Raw genomic sequence first — 19,452 nt, forward strand, 5'->3', positions numbered from 1 at the left:
CCCTTCATGTCCAAAGACCAGAATGTTTAGTTCTCTAAATTTCATGGAAAAGTCTGGGACTAGAAAGCATTCTCAGTGTGTAAAACACAGAAGGCTCAACATCTATGCTTTTAAAGATACATAACTATTTTGTCCTCTCTGAATTGTTGGGTCTTAAAAGCTAAGACCTCAAAGCTACTCAACTGTAAAAAGAGATTCCAACTTCTGCCTAAGAAAGTTTCTCAAATTCCTTTTCCTTGCACGCTACCTGCACAGGGTTTTCTGTAACTTGGGTGTAAGACAAAGCCCACATCTTTGTTTCACAGTTTGCTGTCATGACTTTTTCCCTCCCACGTCATCAGATAAACACCAACATCTGGTGTCCATCAAATGCCTGGCAGGCTTACTCAAGTCTTTGCCAAAGGTCCCCCATCCCTTCCTTTGGGTGAATGTAAACTAAGGCATTGAATTTACATTTTACTCACAAAAAAAGTGTAAAATTATGAGCACCACATGCCACAAGCACAAAGAACACCTGACAATTATGTTTTATTTTGAAAAAAATTTAATAAAATCTGTAATAAACCAACGATAAAGAAAATCATTACGGGAGCGCAGGCAAGCTCCAGCTCTTCATGCTCTCACTAACGCATAAACTAAACCCCGCTAAGGGGTTTGAGTAGGAACCTTTCCTTGCGGCCCAAGCATTTAGCGTTGCCGAGGAGGGCTCCTCGCCCCGCTCTCCGCTGCCAGGCCCAGCGCTAAGGCACAGCGACGGGGCGCAGGGAGCCCCCAGCTCCGGCGGCAGCGGCGTCGGGCGACGCGGCGGCTCAGGCAGCTGTCGCGGGAAGAACCAGCCTGGCCGGAGCCGGAGCCTGAGCCTCCCGCGGCCCGGCCCCGGGAGCCAGGGCCAGGGGCATGGCGGGCGGCGGGAGCGGCCGCGGCCCCCCCGAGGAAGCTCGGAGGCCGGCACGAGCGGGCGGTTCCCGCCGCGCCCCGCTCCCCAGGCCGCAGGCACCGCCCGCCCGCGGCGGGCCCCGCTCGACGCCCCTGAGCCGGACCGGGCCGCGCGGGGCGGGAAGCGCGGCCCCGCCGCCGGCCCCCCTCCCGCCGCCCGCGCCTACGGCGGCCGCGGGGACTCACCTTCATCGCGCCCACCGCCCGCCGCGCAGCCCAGCCCGGCGCCCCCCGCGCATGCGCCGCCCGCCCTCCCCGGCCCACCCGTGAGCCGGACCCAGCCCGCCCACGGCGTCGCTGTCACCACGGAGACGGGGAAGGCGGAGGAAGGCCAGCAACGTCACCGCCGGAGGGCGGGGCCCCGCCCCGCAGCCAATGGGGAGGCGCCAGGCCGGAACAGGCCCCTCCCCCCGCGGTCTCCAGAGAAGCCGCGTGGCGCGGTGCATGCTGGTAGGCCAGGTGTTGCGAGGAGCCCGGCCCGCAAGGCCGGCAGGAGCAGCAGGAAAAATAACGTTTCCCTCCAGCCGCCGATACGGGTACACGAAATGGACTGTACGCTAGAGAAACAAGGCACTAACCCAGCAACACTGCATTTAAGTTTAGCTGTATTCAGTTGCAAACAGTGCAGGTTTCAGCACAAAGTTTCACTGCTTAGTAACTTCTTTTAAACCAATAAATAGTTCACTGAGAGCATTAACACATTTAAAATTACAAAGGTACAAAGACTTTGGGTATCGGACGCTTCAAACTTTTGAAAACTCATTCAGTGAGCTCACATCTTCCCATTTTCCAGTACAAACACACACGTATTACCTACTGTTTTGAAAACATAAGGAACAAGGCACAGAAAAGCAAATACAAAAAGACTTTCCAAGAACATTCAGACCATTCAAAGCAATTCCGTGTAACAGCACAGGGCTCAAGAAAGGCAAATTATAAAGAATCTGAAAAAAATCAGGTAACTGTTAAATAAGGTAACTGAGTTGATATAATCCTGCAGGGCACATAACTCTCCTGTAAGATGCTGAATATGCTTAAATGGTGGCAGTTAAGCATCTTGCAGGATAGGGCCCTTTACAGTTTGAAGTAACCTTCCTGGAAAGATAGACAAATATTTCATCTTATAAAATTATACTTTTCAAATTAGTGCAACGCCTCATGTAAAATGTCTAGATGTAATGGAATGCTTCAAAAATTCCAAAGTGCAAATATTAAACTTAAATTGGTTAACTTTTCATCACACTTCAGAATTCTTCCAATAACTATGCTTATAGATTTTTCCTTAAAAATAGCAAAGTAAATATAAGAACCAAAGCAGAGAAAAAAGTATGATGTTCTGCATCTCACGTAAAAACTTTGAAAATCCAAAAACTACACTGGATGTCAAAAAACTCCCACAGAAATTATTAAATAGCAGATTTCTGTTAGCATAATAAGACAGCATTTAAAATAAAGCTTTGGTTAAATAAAAAGTTTGCTAAACTAGGAATGATGATAAAAGTGCAAAAGATTCACCAAATACACAACTTCATTTCCAAGGCAGGCATTATGCCTGCCATTTACAATGGTTTGCATTGGTTTGTCAGCCTGCATTGTAATAGCTCGGATACCTATAGCCAAACATGTTTATTATAGGCAAATTGAATATATGGGGTCCAATCCTGTAACTTGTTTCACCCAGAGAGAGACTCAATTATACCAGTGGAAGTATATCCATTTATAGCATCATTCCTCTGCATGTTTTGGGGATCAAGGACCTGGATCTGTAACATTTGATTATTATAGTGAGTTCGCTAGTGAGTTTATTCATTTCTTAGCACTTCCTGAACAGAGTCCTCTGCTGGCAACTGGCTGGTTCCAGCTGATTTTCTTACAAATAGAATTCTTGTAACATATGGGTAACAAAGATGATTTTTTAAAAAGTGCTTAATATTGGTCCGTAAGAACAACATGTGCATGTTAGCTTGAGACCAAACACTTTGCTGTGGCAGATATCCTGCACCTCATATTTATTGGTGCACTGGTAGTTTGCTCGAGGAAAAAAGAAATCATCTGAGTCTACGGAAGAGAATGTCACCTTCATAGAGAAAATAATTTACAGTTTTACAGTCACAACACATGCTCCAGCTCTTCCTAAGCACAATGGTGCAACCTGTAAGCAAAAAAAAAAATAAAATTCCGTGAGACAAACACAGTCAGCTTTAAGTATTTTTTTCCCCCCTAAAACCAACAGTGTTTAGTTAATGCTTGTAATAATAGTTGCACAGCTGCAGCAGAGTGGCACTATCACCCACACTCTGTTAACATGACTTAAAAAAAATAGCAAACTGGTCCAAAACCTGGATAAAAGCCCACAGAAAAGGTAAAGAAATTTTATATGAGAGAGTGAAGCACTTTGAAAGCAATAGCAAACCCCAAGGGTACAGAACAATTCTTATTGATAATTCCAATTACTTGGTATTACAGGAAAAAGAATCCTTTGTTATGGTACAAACTGGACACCTGAGCTAGACAGTCTGACAACTGAGTAATAGTTGGCAAAATGATGCATTTTTCTCTCAAACAGAAAATGCCAAACATGACAGGGGCAACCTCTCCTTTTCACTTGAATATTTAATAAAATCCTGTTAAGAGTTCTTGAAATCAGAATAATTTCCCAGTCCTTTTTTTTTTTTTTGTAAACAGAGGTTACTTCTGGCAAGACCCTTTTCTGCTGAGATTGTGTTGGACTTGAAAAGAGGAAGGTAGTTTCTAACACTCACCTTAGCTTCCCCTTTTGAACTTCATAGTATTGGAGTGTGTGTGAATAGCACACTAACTGCTACAGAGATCATCCTGAAGACAAAAAAGGGTGTTTATGCCAACTCCCCTATTTCTTTTTTCCCCAGGAACAGTAGACTTATCCTGAGCTGTCTATTGCTCTGACGAACTTCAGTTGAGAAAATTCCACTACCTCTTTTGAGTTGTGTGTGAATGAAGTGATGGCGGACTGCTGACATACTAAGAGTGAAGGAAGGTACACAGACACTTCCAAATCCCTCTAGGAAGAGTTCAAAACTGTCCTACATACTGGAATCACGGGATTCAGTGAGATACAGAGGGTCAAGGCTAAGCATACAAAGGCACATACAGATGGTCACCACCTAGACATCATGCAAGATTCATTTAGATGCAACGGTGAGAAGCACCGTTTCTCTCCTCTGGTACATTTTTTTTTTTTCCCCTCTAGCAGGACAAATAATGCCATGGGTTACCCTTACCAGTACTGCCACTGAAGGCCCGAAGTTCTGGTAAGCCTCCTAGATGTCTTATGTTTTAAGATCTTGGAGCAGTATGCAGTAGGGGGAAATGGACAGCTCAGTTTTCTATGTTACAAAGATTTTGATAGATAGCAGTTCAGTTCTCTTTTTGAATTAGCAAATTGGGGCTATTAACTGGGATAGCATATTCAAGAGGTCAGAATTCAGCTGCCTAAATACTGGTGTCTAATGCTATTCTAGATGACCTTGGACATTCATCCTGGCCTGCAGCTGGACTCCAGAAGGGCCTTGGCTTCTCATAGATTCTTTGCTGTATCTGCCAGCCTTCTGTGGATGTAGATGCCTTAGGGTATCTCAAATGACAGTAGATACCAAAGCACAGCCTGCCCAGGATGTCCTTGTGTGTGCTCTTCCCAGAAAGGCACATTCCTGGAGCTATAAAAAAGTAAAAGTAACCAAGCTTGAATTGACAATAATGGTTTCTGATTATGAATTGAAGATTTTTTTTTTTTTCTGAGCTGGGTGAAGGGAAATGGGAAAAGGCTTCCTGAAAGTTGCACACACTGTACATAGCATTCACATCAGGAAGGGATTATTTACGAAGAGATGACCAAACCCCTGAAGAAATTGATAAACTTGCTGAGAAACACATTAGAGCTAAAACTAATCTGCATTTATCGTTTATCTTTGGAATAAGAAGTCATGTAAACAGAACCCTTTATGACAATTTGGGGAACATGTCAATACATTTTATTAACAGTAGTTAATTGTCAAAGTAGTTAATTGTCAAAGAAAATAGCTATACTCTTGCCAAAGAAAGAAGGGCAGTTTATTAGAAGTTAAAAACTGTCTGTTCAAGATAAATCATCTCAAGATGGTAGACAAAGGAAAAAAAAAAAAAAAAAAAAAGAGAGAGACTTAAAACAGACTAGTAAGAAAGTGCTTCTTAGAGAAGGAGTATTTGAATTCTCCTTGTAAAAACAGGCACACTTGAAATAACAGGATAAATAGTAGTGTATAGTCTGATCAGAAACTATACCTGTGTCCATTCATTTGTCTGGGGGTCATAAGACTCCACTGTATTAAGGTATGTTTGACCATCATATCCTCCAACAGCATACAACTTGTCACCAAGAAGACATACTCCCACTGCATCTCTGCTAATGCTCATAGAGGCCACAGTAGTCCACATATCTGTTTTTGGATCATACCTAAAAGATAATTTGTGTTATGCTCTAAAACTGTTGCCAAAATTCAATAGAAAAAACATACTGGAATTGATGCTCTTCAAGTAGTAGAAAACAGGTATCATTAGGACAGCACAGATTTGGGTATTAATTTCAAAGAACTTTTTTCCCCTAAATACTCTTTGAAAATATTTTAGTCATCTGGTAACATAGTCAGTACTAGCTACATATCTACTTTGTGCTGCTTTCTGCATAGTAACACATACATATACATACAGCTGCTCTTACTACATTTCTCATTGTATGTCTAAACGTACCACTCCAGAGACAGTTCTGCTGCTACACTGTAGTAGAGCAAGTGCTTGCTCTAAGTGATAACTACTACATGTCAAAGCACAGGCTGTTAAAGTTGAGTGTGGTACTGAAGAGAGTTACTTGCTATGAAAGATTACCATTCAAAAAAAAAAAAAAAAACCAAAAACAGTTTGAGAGAATTCTGGGGGAAATGCAAAAAACCCTTAAGACAATTTACAGCACTTCTTTAATCATAGCTCCATATCATCAGAAGCATCAGACAGTAAAAGACAGATGGTTTACTGAGAAACATTAAATGTGATTCTAGAATAATATCAACATTCTTTGCAAGTCAAACTGAGAACTACATAGGAGAGTTTATGCTATTCTTATGTCAAGGAACATATTTTAACCTGACTGAAAGAGACAATGTTAAGATTACACATGCTTACAGCAAAACTGATGTAATCACAGAGCTCTGAAGGGCTCTAAAGAACTACACAAAGAAAATACTTTGGCTAAGAGACCATCCTAAGATCACACTTGCTAAAAGCAAGTTTGGAAAATACTAGTCTTAATTTGTTTGCATGAAGAGCATAGATAGAATGAGCTCTAGTAATTTTATCTGCAGTTCTCTAGTTAAAGTACTACAGAAATGCGTGCAAGCATAATCATAACATGAAAATACTGCCTGAAGCACAAGCTGCAAATAGAAGTATAATGTAGTGAAAGAGGGTGATTAGTGAGCTACATATAGAATTTACCTTTCAATTTATGTTATTTTATAATTAATTTATAAACCAATGTACTTATCTGAGAAGAGTGACTTTTATTGCAAAATGTAGTGGTAAACAAATACTCAGAAGCTTAGTTTGGTTTTACGAAACTGGTAATTTTTTTAAAGGAACTGTTTCCATGAAGTTGATGGTCCTCAATGTCACCTCACTTAAAGAGCAAGGACAAAATGCATTACAACATTATTCCTATTTATTGAAGTCATGTGTCCTGTAACTTTGTTTCAGAGAATACTGATGTAGAAAAATACATTGCTTTCTCTTGGGCTTCTAATTATCTTTATTCCTCTCAAAATTTGGTATTTGCTAAGATAGAGCTTCCTATCTGCAAACCTTTCTGGGGTCGTCTTAGTGCAACTCCCATATGTTAAGTGGTATGGGCCACACTATGTATTTTGGGGTCTATTAGGACACTGAAAGTTTGAAAACTACAGCTCTGTTTTGTGGTGGTGTTTTTTTGTTTTGTGTGGGTTTTTGTGGTTGGTTGTTTTTTTTTTTTTTTTTTTTTTGTAGAGGGCAAATCACATCTCCCAGCATAAAGAAATTTAGTAGAAGAAGATGGGTGATGAAGAATCAATTTAAGTGTTGGGAGATAACAGGAAAGAAGAGAAGTTTTACAATGTGTATGGCAGGGGTGGGGCGGGAAGAAAATTAAAGCATATTCCAGAAATACTTGAAATGCCAGCGAAGACTTCATGTAGTGATGAAGTATTTACTGTCATTTTTAATTATTTTATGGATCACACATGCTTCTGCAATTTGTAGTAAGTCATTCATTAATAACTTTATGTAAAGACATACCAACTTTGGAATGACTGAATTACATGCCAGTCTCCCAGTGTCGTCAGGGAATACAAGAAAGAATAGGATATTTAAGGATCCACAAATCCTGACTGTTAACTCCTTTAAAAGTTATAACATGAACTGATACAGATTTCTTGTGTGAAAGAAGTTCTGCTCCATTTTTAAAAGCATTCAATTCCAACTTGTTCTCAGTAATCAATCATAATTCATTCAATGAGATTGTTAAAAAAAATTTCTAGAAGTGCATTGGGGAGAATTCACTTTAAATAATCTGTCTTGTCAACATTTTGAATCATTATGACTACACAGTATGTTTTTATACGTAAGTTTTCTCTGCTCATGCTAAAAATAATGCAGCTATTTTATTGAATTTCTACTTACAGCTCTTCCCATAAATCACTCTATAGAATAGCACTATTAGAATTACTAGCAGAATATGCCTTCATCAGGATATTACCTTTCTACGCAGTCTGACAGCCTGGATGTTAAGTTTGATGCTGGGGCATCATGACCTCCTATTGCATACAAGAACCCATTCCAGGTGGTTACACCTACACCACCTCTTCTTTTTGACATCTGAGCACAGAGGGTCCATTTGTTTGTATGAGGATCAAAACATTCTACTGACTTAAGACAAGAACTTCCATCTCGACCACCAACTGCATAAAGCCTATAAAGTTTAAAAAAAAAAAGTAAATAAATATTGGCTGAACAAGACAAAGTTTCCAGTGGTGTATGAAGGACTTTCAAGTTTGTTAAAAAGGGAAGTTTAGAAGGAGACTTTCAACTTTCAATAGAATGTTCTGTTGCGAAAACTCAGGTTTCTGCTCCAACCTTTTCCTATTGTCATGATCAACATGTAATAACAATAATTTACAGAAAATTGATATCTGTAACACAGCATTTATGTTCCAATGTATGCATATAGCTAACATTGTCAAAATTACTTACGTGACTTGACAGACAAAGGCCCATTTCTGGCAGGGTTGGAGGGACAAATTCAGTAGTGGATCTGTGCTACCAACAACTCTGCCCTGCCTCATCTTAGGTATTCAAGTATTCTTCTGGACCCGGGCTTTAGTTTATGAATGACAGAGCCATGTTAAGTCCCTCACACCCACTAGGTGGCCTAGTTAGCTCAGTTCTAACAAAAAGGTTTCTAGCATTTGGTATTAACAAAGGATTTCAACTATTGGAAAGGCTAGAAGGAAAAGATTGCTTTTAGGAACACTCCATCACTGATGAATCTTTAAAACTAATCAAATAATAAACTTGATAAAGAGTTTATGCACGCAGTTTAGGAGCAATCTATGCTTAGAAGCAGAAATGCCCAGCACTATTATTTGGAAAGGTAGGAACTCAGAAGACATTCTAAAAAGCAAGCAACGCATCAGGAGTAAAGTCCAGTTTGAGAGATCACCTGAAATATCATTAATGAAATCCTTTCATAGCCTAAGGCACATTATAGTATGGTTAAATAATCAAATAAACATTAGATACTGTATATGATGATAGTGTGAACAATTTACAACAGTTACTATGAAGCACTATTCAAGATATCCTCAGTGTGGGCAACACCACTGTTTGTTTTTTAAATATACTGATCAACAAACTTAAATAAAAACATCTTATAAATACGGTTGACCTACTCGTTCTCAGTAATACTTTTAATACCCTTTAAAAAAATACATTTTCATGGCAGTTCCCATGTTTAATAACATGTTTAAGGTAAGGAATGTACTGAAGGATATTGAAAAATCCTGTTGCAGTTCCAAAAAGTTCATGACTAAAAATCAGTCTTTTATGCAACATAGCATTTAAATGAAGCCCCTCACCTTACCTCCCCCCAAAACATGACAGTTTTGATCACTTATATTTCACGTTTCGGACATGGAGAAAGATATATTGATTTCTCTATATGAAGGTTTTGAGCAAATCATCTGAAATACATCAAGTTACAGATAGATATTACTAGAAAGTGCAGAAGTTACTGCTCCCTCAGCTGAAATTCTGCATGGACTTTCAAGCGTTTTGACTCATTAAGAGTCATGGGAATGTTTTATAATAATAGAGAAATGTGAGGCTCTAATTCTGGTGCTTTTCACACACCTGGGACCCTCTGCTGAATATATAGAAAGCTTCAGACCTAACTCAGGCATCTGAGACCGCAGTTCCAAGGCAGCCCAAGGCACTCTGCTTGCTGGTTGTTCAAGTTCTTCCCTCTTTCCTGCACTCAATGAGCATTTCCAGTCATTCCTGGACTTGTTGCAGATCTCACAGGACCCTCTGCAGGTGCATTTCAGCTGTACTAATTTAGCAGGAGTCTAACCTTCCGCCCCAAAAAAGTGTGAAAAGCTATTTGCTACCTTACGATATTCAAACAGCTCAAGGGAGATGCGACAGGTAGTACATAAGCAGAAAGTGAAAATTTGTGGCCAAGAGAGTGTAAAAATTCTGCCCCAACTACAATACTACTCAGCAAATCAGGTTAGCTTTGTCTACTATGGTATTCTTGTAGCCACCCTGGCAAAACGTGGTTTGGATAAGCCCACTACAAGACTGGCAGAAAACTGGAAGGACTACTGGGCTCAAAGGGCTGTGATCAGCGGTATGAAGTCCAGCTGGCAGCTGGTTACTAGTGGTGTTCCTCCCAGGCTGATACTGTGGCTGATACTGCTCAATGTCTTCATTAATTATCTTAAAGATGTAACAGAAATCAGCCTTAGCAAGTTTACTGATAATATCAAATTAAGGGGAGTTTCTGATATGCTGGAGGGCTTGGTTACTATTCAGAGAGACCTAGACAGGCTGGAAAAATGGGCTGACTGCAGTCTCATCAAGTTCAGCAAAGGCAAATGCAAAGTCCTGTACTTCAGATGGCATGTTCCCATGCAATAGTACAGGCTGGGAGCTGACAGGAGAGGAGACAGCTTAGCAAAAATAGACTTGGAAGCCCTGGCAGACAGTAAGTCAGCAGTATGCCCTTTAAGTAATGACAGCTGATCCCCTTTATTCAGTACATATAAGACTACTTTTGGATGCTGTGTCCAGCTTTGGGCTCTCAGTACAAGAAAGATCTTGCCATACTAGAGCAAGTTCAGCTAATGGTCACTAAGATGATGAGGGAGCTAGAGCACATGACATATGAGGAGAGGCTGAGAGAGCTGCCTTTGTGCAGTCGTAAGAATTCTTGAGACAGCTAAGGAGGCATCTTACTGCTGTCTTCAACCACCTAATGGGAGGTTATATGGAAGACAGATCATTCTCAGAAGTATGCAGTGAAAGGGGGAAAAACAAGTGACAAGTTCAAACATGGGAAATTTCAATTGGATATTAGAAGAAAAATGTTCAGTACAATGGTGGTCAAACATCGGAACAGGCTGCCCAGAGAGGCTATTGAATCTCTATACTTGGAGATATTCAAAGCTCAGATAGAACTTGAGCTACCTCAGTTAACTTTGAAACTAGATCCAACCTTAAGGTTGGCCCTGCTTTGAGTTGGCGTTGGATCAGATGACTCCAGAGGTCCCTTCCGATCCAAATTATTCTACAATTCTATGACTCCCAATTGATCTTTATTTTTGTTATAGCTTGATTCAAGTACCACTTGTGTTTTGGGATGCTATAGAACAATTACACTTATTCCAAAGGAAAACAATGGAAATCACTCAATTGTGGCCTACAAATAAAGACTGAAGGAGCTGGAGTTGTTCAGCCCTGATGACAGAATACTGAGGGGGACGTGTCTTTAAATACAAAATCTGTTGCAAATAGGAAAGAAAAGATGCATTTTCCGTGTTCACTTTGCATAATACAAATAATAATAATATAAAACAGCAAAAGGTATTTAAGACTTGACATGAGGAGAACTTCACAGATGTATTAATAGTTAAGCAGATTGCTTACTGAAGTTACAGAAACTTTACCACTGGAGGTTAAGAACAAGATCACTCTGGCTTTGAGTTGTTTAGATATAATTCATTCAGCTTTGGGGTAGCAGAACGGATTAGAGAACTCCTTGAGGTCACTTCCAGCAACCACAACATAAAATGACCTAGTTGTCTCAATATGCTTTGTATTAGGAATTAGGCATATTTTCACTGAAAAACAGCTGTAGAAATATCAGATACCACTCCAGATGAGATTCATTCTGCCAGAGCTTACTGTTCTGAGTTAATGCAATATAACATGAGTACGCCTCCATGACTTTACGGTAATTTGGAAGTTGATTGTTCAAACTATCACAGTAAGAGGAAATCACTGGAGTCTCAGTGAAAGAGCACAACCATTTGCTCCTTTCTGTATGAAGGAGATGGTAACTACTTATTAGCCCACAGAGATGGTGTCTCATAAGTAATACTGAGGGACACTGCGATGCTGTGGGGAAGCTTGCTTGACCTAATACAAATTTCTTCATTCACAGAAAAGATACTGGTTTTTAATGCTATTAACAGGTATCTATCAAGAGAAATTACTCATAGTCGTTTAGGATGGTGCTGTAATTACATTAAAAAAATGAGATAGAAAACGGAAGTTGCCTTCACATACTTTCCATTTAATATTGCTACACCAACAGTGCTCCTTGGAGTTGACATACTAGCTACAAAGTTCCACTGACGAGCCTGTGGATCCCATCTTTCTACCGTATTCAGGTAACTCCAGCCATCATGTCCTCCTACAGCATACATGGGACCTTCCAATACAGCTACTCCTAAAAAAACAGATATGAAAAACAATCGCTTCTGGATAAGGGGACAAAAAAAAAAAATCACATTTTCCTAGTGACAGTCCAGTGTGCACCACGAAATATTTGAAAACAAATAAAAAGAAATTTCCTTTTGGTAGTCAATGCTGGATATAGTCTGAAGGAGGAAAGACGTTCAATAAGCAGTTGGTATTACAACAAAGTTTCCACCCCCCCGAACTTAATTTCGGAATGTTTTTTGACCAATCCTAAAGCAAATAACCTTTTAAAAATATGCATTCAGCCTTTACAAAACTCTACATACCAAGACCATGACGATGAGTGGACATAGGTGGCATTACACTCCAAGTTTTTGTTCTAGGGTTGTAGCACTCCACTGTATTCAATGTTTTCAGTCCGTCTCTGCCACCAACAACATACAATTTATCATCTAAGACTGCAACTCCAAACTGTAATCTTCGTCCATTCATGTTTGCAACAGGAGTCCACATGTTGGTACGAAGTTCATACTTTTCAATGCTTGTAGCTCCTGAATGACAACATATGCAAGTTATAAAAAAAAAAAAGTCTGAATTATTAGGATAGCTTTTATTTCAGCAATATGCTGATCCCACAAGACAGCATGACATCCCGGAGCATGTTCTTAATTCTATGTATACAAATAATCTTTTTTGACTTACTCAGGAATTAACTGAAATAACCCTCCATTATAAAGGAGGGCTTTCTCAGTGCTTTTCAAGACAAAAAGCATGATTTCTAACTGCTTTGCAGAATCAAGCCTTTAGAAATACAAATGTTAGCAATATAAAACAACCCTTGTGAAATGCAATTATATATTGAAATCAACTGTTTGTAATATTAGAAAGAAACCTGAAGCTATGTGACATGAAGTACTGGAAGTGCTAACTTTAAAACAACAAATGAAAGAAAACACTTTCTCTGCCATAACTTTTCTAACTTGCCAGATTCCTTCTAACTACCATTAAACAGTATGGAAGTGTCTATAAAAAGAAAGTCAAAGTAGCTCTGACAGAACCATTTAACAATTACTCAAAAAGCGTATTTTGGGGTTTTTTTTAATGTGTGTGCAGGTCACCTTTGTGCCCTTTCTGTCATTTTCTTCCTTTTCCAAATTACTTCCCACTCAAGTAAACAAAGATTATTTTTCACTCAATTCAACACTTCACTACTCAGAAATCAGATATTCCCTTGATAATTTCAAAACAATCATAACTCTAGCTTTCAGAATGTTCAGTATTATCAAAGCTATGTAGTTTTTTTTTTTAACCTAATAAACAGTGTACATTTAAGACGTTTCATGTTCTATACTGCAGAATCTTTGAATTTTAGAATTAACATGTTGTAAAAACATCTATCCAACATTTCTTTTAAAAAGAATCAAAACAGCTCATCAACTAATCATTATATAAGCCAGTACCTTTTGTGGCATCCATTCCTCCAACTGCAAACAACACGCCCACTGTAGATTTTCTAGGTTTGGTGCGAGGACTTTGCAACATAGGTCGTCTCTCTGGCAACAGATGGTACTTCATTGCTTCCATAATGAGTTTTTGACATTCAATGTCATCCCTAAAGAGTGCATTATTTTCCATATCTGCCAGAAACTGTGAAAAAGAAAGAAAATTAAACAAGCTGTGTTGCTATAAGCCACATGAAGAATAAAAACAAGATTACAAGAAAACACTTTATCCAGAGACTTCCACTGCCTGATTTAATATCTATGTATTTTCAAAATGGTCATATAAAAAAGACTAGGGTAAAGATAAACTTGTAATAAACAAAACATTCACATTTTAAGCTAAGCCATTAAGTAAAAAAAAAAAAAAAAAAAAAAAAAAAGGAAGGCCATCTGATCTTAATGGATGATTTAAACCTTAATGGTCCAAAGGAAGAAAACAAAATCTCCTCACATTCCAGTGCCACTACAAGTATGTTCAAGAAAATGGCATCAGGCTCTGGATATGTAAGTTAGTTTAACCTCAGCTCTTACTCCTGAATCCACCCAATCCAGAGGTCTGTAAAAGCCACTTCAGGCACAGGCTGAATATTTTAATATATATTCTATACCTCACTCTGATAGTGACTCAGATCACAGTACATCAATTAATACAAGCCTTTGTTAAAAATTTAAAGATCAAGGATGCAAGCAAATTTGACAAGTGTTAAATTTTAAATCTGACTTAAATAAAATTCAAGTTAAATAAAGACTACTATTAAAAGTTATTAAGTTTAAAGATTCTGGAGTCTTTTGGACTCCATGTTTGTCAGACTGCAGGAAACATATATTAGTAGGTTGAATGTCCCAACTGTAATTATGAGAAGTCTAGACAACTGGCATTTTTCCGAGCTGCAAGACACAGCCTGAGTAACAGAGAAAAAAAGCAAGTGAAGTGCTCCACTCGGACTTGGACAGTTGTCAGAACAATGAGAAAAAGGCAAATGCGCCGAACTGCCATCACAAAATCCAAACACTTTGTGAATATTAGAAATTAAGTCCACAAACCACAATGAGATGTCATTTTTGAGCTGTTGACAGCCAACCAGTAACAGGTACAAAATTGCTGTGAAATTAGTAATCAGGAGTACTAAAGGGACTCACTATGAAATAGCTGTGCATAACGTGGTGCACATATCCCTGGCTTAAAGCTGCCTTAGCACTGTGAAGTGGCAAATATGACATCCATGGTTCCAGAAGAGATACAGGTAAGTACAGACTGCTAAGCCTGAACATCTCTGTATCAGGCAAATCAACAACAACTATGACAGAAAACTTAATTAACATACACAGAGAATTAAAAAACAAAACAAAACAAAAAAATCCCAAACCAAAACAAAACCCAAACCCAAACTTTCAAAGCCCTTCACCAGTAATTTCTGAGAAAACTGAGCCTGACTTTTGCAGTATTTCTCTAATTGGCTAATGTTCTGATTCTATTTAAAATAGCAAATTAAAATGTTCTCATGTAAATTAGCAGAGGGAACTTAATTTTCATTCTTTACTTTCAGTACTTCCCATCGTTTCTTCTCTTGACCCAAAGCACCTCTTACCACTTGTATCACTTCACAGGAACACTTTGTGATTATAAAATAGTAGACTAAAAGCAGTCCTTTAACTGCCAGCATGCACTGCTATAAAATTGCATGTGGTTTAAAAAAAAAAAAACCACCAACCCACACCCACCAATGAATTACTACAACATTTGTCACAGTTGCATGCATGAAAATTAAGGCTTGTACACAACATGACCAATTCAGACCTCCAATATGTTTTTCTGATAGACAAGCAGCATTTAGTATTTAAAGCAACACCATATATGTATATATGTTTTGCAACAATAAGATGCAACCGACATTTTCTCCAGTTTCTAACACCCCCAACCTATAAAGAAGTTTTCTCATAGCACAGTCTCTCAGTCTCTGAAAGCAACTTCATCTCAGTTAAAAAGAAATGCAATCTAGGATTGTTTTGGTACTCAAAAAACCTGCAGGCTCTTGAAACTAAACCTACTGTATTACAATTTTCTGTAAATCATCTTCACTCAAAGACCTTGGAATGGGCTTACTTAAATGAAAGCCAATTTTTTCCAAGTTTTATTATTTACATAGCTCCTTGTACTAAAAACATTTATAACTGAGCAGTTACAAATGATGTGTTAGCATGAAATTATAGTCATTGGAAACCTGATGAAGAGAAAGCTAGTGCAGATACTTAAATAGTAAGAATTTCTGTCTAAAAGGAAGCTGAACCATCTTGCAACTCAAACTGCCTAATCATCTTTTTCATTAATTTATCAGAGATGGAATACTTGCCACCTTACAACTTAAGCAGCTGACAAATATTCATCTTTAGCCTTTGTAAGAGCAAAAAGAAACTTACAAATATTTAGGACACTGCTTGCATTTACTAAAGAGATGACAGAATGCTATGTACAAAGAGATGCATAAAAACACAACCAATAAAACTGGCAATTTTTCGCTTCCAGTGCTACAGCTTCACAGTATTTCCCAAAGTTTGGTTGGTTTTTTTTTTTTAAAGTGTATGAATCTAATATTCTTCGTATCTCTGCTTGCAACGTTATTGATTTCAGCAAGTTGTTCAATTTTCTAATTTCATTTATTTCAAATAGCTTTAACCCTTCAACCGTAAAATTGGAAACCTTTTCATTATGTTATGTTTGCTGTCGGATTGCCTAATGTCATGTGATCGTGAAGCAAAACATGATTTTGAAAACGTTAAGACTGTTTTGAGCACTTCAAACCAATTTACTCAATGCACTAGTTGTTGCCACATTAAAATCATAGCTTTAACACTTTGTTAAAGAAAGTAATAAATAAAAAGGCAGCAGAAAAATACTGTATTAGAAATATAAGTATACGTTTGGAGAAGACATGAAAAATTAAAGATAAAATAATAAGTGAAATATGATATGCTTTTGTGTTTCATTCTGCTATTTTCCTACTCAGTTACTGAGTGGACATGATTTGATTTCAGTATGTATTTCTGGGATAAATTCTGTACTTTCATTTTCTAAAGATGTTTCAATTACAGTCAATTAAGTAAAAGGAATACAGCAGCGATTACTTAGTTATCAATTAATTAAATGCTCAACAAAGGAATTATTTCCTCCAGGTCAACTGGCTTACACTGTATTATGTTTCTAGAAAAAGTGGATTACAAAGTCTAGGCCAGAACTGAGAAAACCCTGCCATTGCATATATAATAATCAGGATGGAAATATTAATACTAAAATGCTTGCTAGTGAATCTTACTATCCAACAAGAGGATACCAGATCAGAGGTAATACACAGAATGTTGTGTTATCTGACTTATCACTTTGCTTGAATCGAACTCAGTTTTTGTTGTGTTAATGAATTCTACTTACTATTCAGGTTCCATAAAAATCCTGTTTTCTTCATGTAATAGAGATAATGGTCACTAAACAAACTGCAAAGCTGTAAAGCATAATCTTTTGACTGTATAGTGAGTGTTAAGTATTACTAATGACAGTCCAGCAAGGAAGGCTAGCACAAAAGCAAGGGGGCGGGTGGAGGAAATCAAACCTAGTTTACATGCATGCTATCAGATAACAACTACAACACTACACATGACACTAACAAGAGTAGTCATTCCTACAGGACTAGGAAAACTAATTCACAACTATTTAAACAAACTGAGCTCAAGTCTTCCTCAACATAGTGTGTAAATGTCCAAGAAGGAGCAAAAGTATTGACTGGGAAGAACAAAAAGTACCCAAAGATGGGTTCTCAAGAGTTAATAGAAGTAAAAAAAAAAAATCACTCCAGATAATTTATTCAAATTGTATTTCCTAAATCTCAAGGATAACTGTATTTATATGAAGGAAATGTAATGATCCAACTAAACTGTGCAAGTTCCATAAAGAAGAAATTTAAAAAGGACACACACCTTCTAGTGACAAACATATCCTTGATAAAAACTTTTCTAGGCAACAGAAGCGATTTTTTCCTAGCAGCTCCACCCCTTCTTGTGTCCTGACTAATCTCAGGTTAGGATCAGAATATGCTGCAGTTCACGGACAGACACAAACTGTCACGCCTATACAACATGCTAAGCCCTTATATGCAGGCTCTAAGAATCCAAATCATTAAGAATCCTGAAGCTTTTATGATTTGTCACTATCACTATATCGATGCTGTAGACATTACGCCCACTGTAACCATGGTATAAACTAGAGAGAAACTGAGCAATTTACTTGTGGTGCAAGCAGAGGCAGTCTAATGTAAGCCAGGAGTTTACTGAGATCTTTCCTTCTCTGTTCCAAATCATGTCGAACCCACGTAAGTAGTGCATTCAGTATAGTTTCTTCATTAGGAATATTCATGTCATCACTTGCTAAAAGTTTTGCAATTTCAGTGGCTGGCAATAATAGAAATTCCTGGTTTCTAATTACTTCCATGAAGTTTTCCTGAAAAAGAAAAGTATTTTTAATACAGGTGACATCATACTTTGAAGACATTTTATAGAACTCCTACTATATCTTCCCCTCTTTTCCCTCCCATCACACCATCTCTCAGTTGTGCCAGTAAACACCACTTGAGAACTGACCTGGGAGGGAAAAAAAAAAAAAAAAAAAAAAGTAAAACAAAAATGTACTGAGTTACTCTGACCCCTGATCATTTCCCCAATTCTATCATTCAGTCCCACAGACAGATGTGCTGAAACAACTGAGGTGGAAGTGTATGGACAGAAACGAGCAACGGGTCGTGGGGGTTATATCTTGGCACTGCAAATTGAAGAAACACTTTCTGAAGTATAGTTTAAAAAAAAAAAAAAATGGTGCAGCTTGTTCCTGGGACAATGTAGAATTCAGTGTAAGATGCTTTGTCAAGCAAAGAGCACAATATGCTACAACTACTGGGCACATCTAACTGTTTTCATTACTGCTAGATTAAACTATGGCATTAAATTTTCAGCAGAAATAAACAACACTAACAATTTTATTGTTGATTTTAAACGGATTATTTTAAGTTTATTTTACTGCTTTGTAGACTTTATACAGCTGATCTGATTGACTGGGGAGCAAAACATACAAAGAATTCACAACATTGTACATGCCTTGCTTTAATAATAATATTTACTTTGATAGGATTCGATTTTCTAACTTTCATCCTGCCATTTCCAGCAACAAATCCTTACTTCAAAATAGGAAAGTCACAATATGTAACATTTCCGACACTGATATCCTATTATTTCATAATACTAGGACTTGCAGAATGTTCTGTAAGGATTCTCGAGAACTCAGGCAGAAATAGCAGAAAACTATGTAGAAACACAGTCAGCACTATGAACTTACAGTGAGAAACCTGAATGTAACAGAAAAGGGCGAGATCGTGTCTCTCCTCTTTCCCCATACACCTTTACGGGGCAGCAAAGGAAAGAAAAGTAAAAGCAGTCTATGACTCACAACATGTTCTTCTATTTTGGTAGCTCAAAACCCAGTTAACCTCGCACTCCAAACTGAGAGTAACTTCATGTCAATGAAATGGTATTACAATCAATTTAATAAATGCACTGTTGATTGCTAGATAGCTAGCCAATGGGATGCTGCTTTTGCTCTGCCATCACAGGTACCTCCAAAACACCTGGAGCATAAAGTGCATTAGATCCACAGACAGGGAAGTCTAACTGGGCCTAATATCAAAATTAGCCTTACTTAGTATCTTGTTTAATAATTTAAAAAGAATTGCACACTAATTAAAAAACTCTGGATTAGAACCACATACACATTGGAAAGGAAAAAAAAAAAAAGAAAAAAGGATTTTTAGGTCAAAAGACCAGGGAGAAACTTGGGAGCAGAAGCAGGACCTGCACTGCAGAACAGGTACGAATTTAGCATATAAAATGGCAACAAAAACATACAGTACAGTTTGGCATTGCATATGCAAAACACATCATGACAACAAAGCGAAAA

The 19,452-nt window shown here is 38.2% G+C and overlaps 1 protein-coding gene across 3 annotated transcripts in view; it reads right to left on the reverse strand.

Moving 5' to 3' along the window:
* Positions 1–1,525: 1,525 nt before the first annotated feature.
* The window catches only part of KLHL5 (kelch like family member 5), a 44,110-nt gene continuing 26,183 nt past the window's right edge, over positions 1,526–19,452 (reverse strand). For all 3 annotated transcript variants that reach the window (XM_009482587.2, XM_009482586.2, XM_009482585.2), the window contains 7 exons: positions 17,734–17,946; positions 13,419–13,605; positions 12,285–12,509; positions 11,824–11,986; positions 7,733–7,945; positions 5,236–5,407; positions 1,526–3,088 (listed from right to left, as the gene is read on the reverse strand). In XM_009482587.2, the coding sequence (XP_009480862.1) occupies positions 3,032–3,088; positions 5,236–5,407; positions 7,733–7,945; positions 11,824–11,986; positions 12,285–12,509; positions 13,419–13,605; positions 17,734–17,946 (1,230 nt within the window). In that variant the 3' untranslated portion in view covers positions 1,526–3,031. The remainder of the gene's footprint in view (positions 3,089–5,235; positions 5,408–7,732; positions 7,946–11,823; positions 11,987–12,284; positions 12,510–13,418; positions 13,606–17,733; positions 17,947–19,452) is intronic.

This window comes from Pelecanus crispus, chromosome 4 (assembly GCF_030463565.1).
Source record: "Pelecanus crispus isolate bPelCri1 chromosome 4, bPelCri1.pri, whole genome shotgun sequence".
Lineage (NCBI taxonomy): Eukaryota > Metazoa > Chordata > Aves > Pelecaniformes > Pelecanidae > Pelecanus > Pelecanus crispus.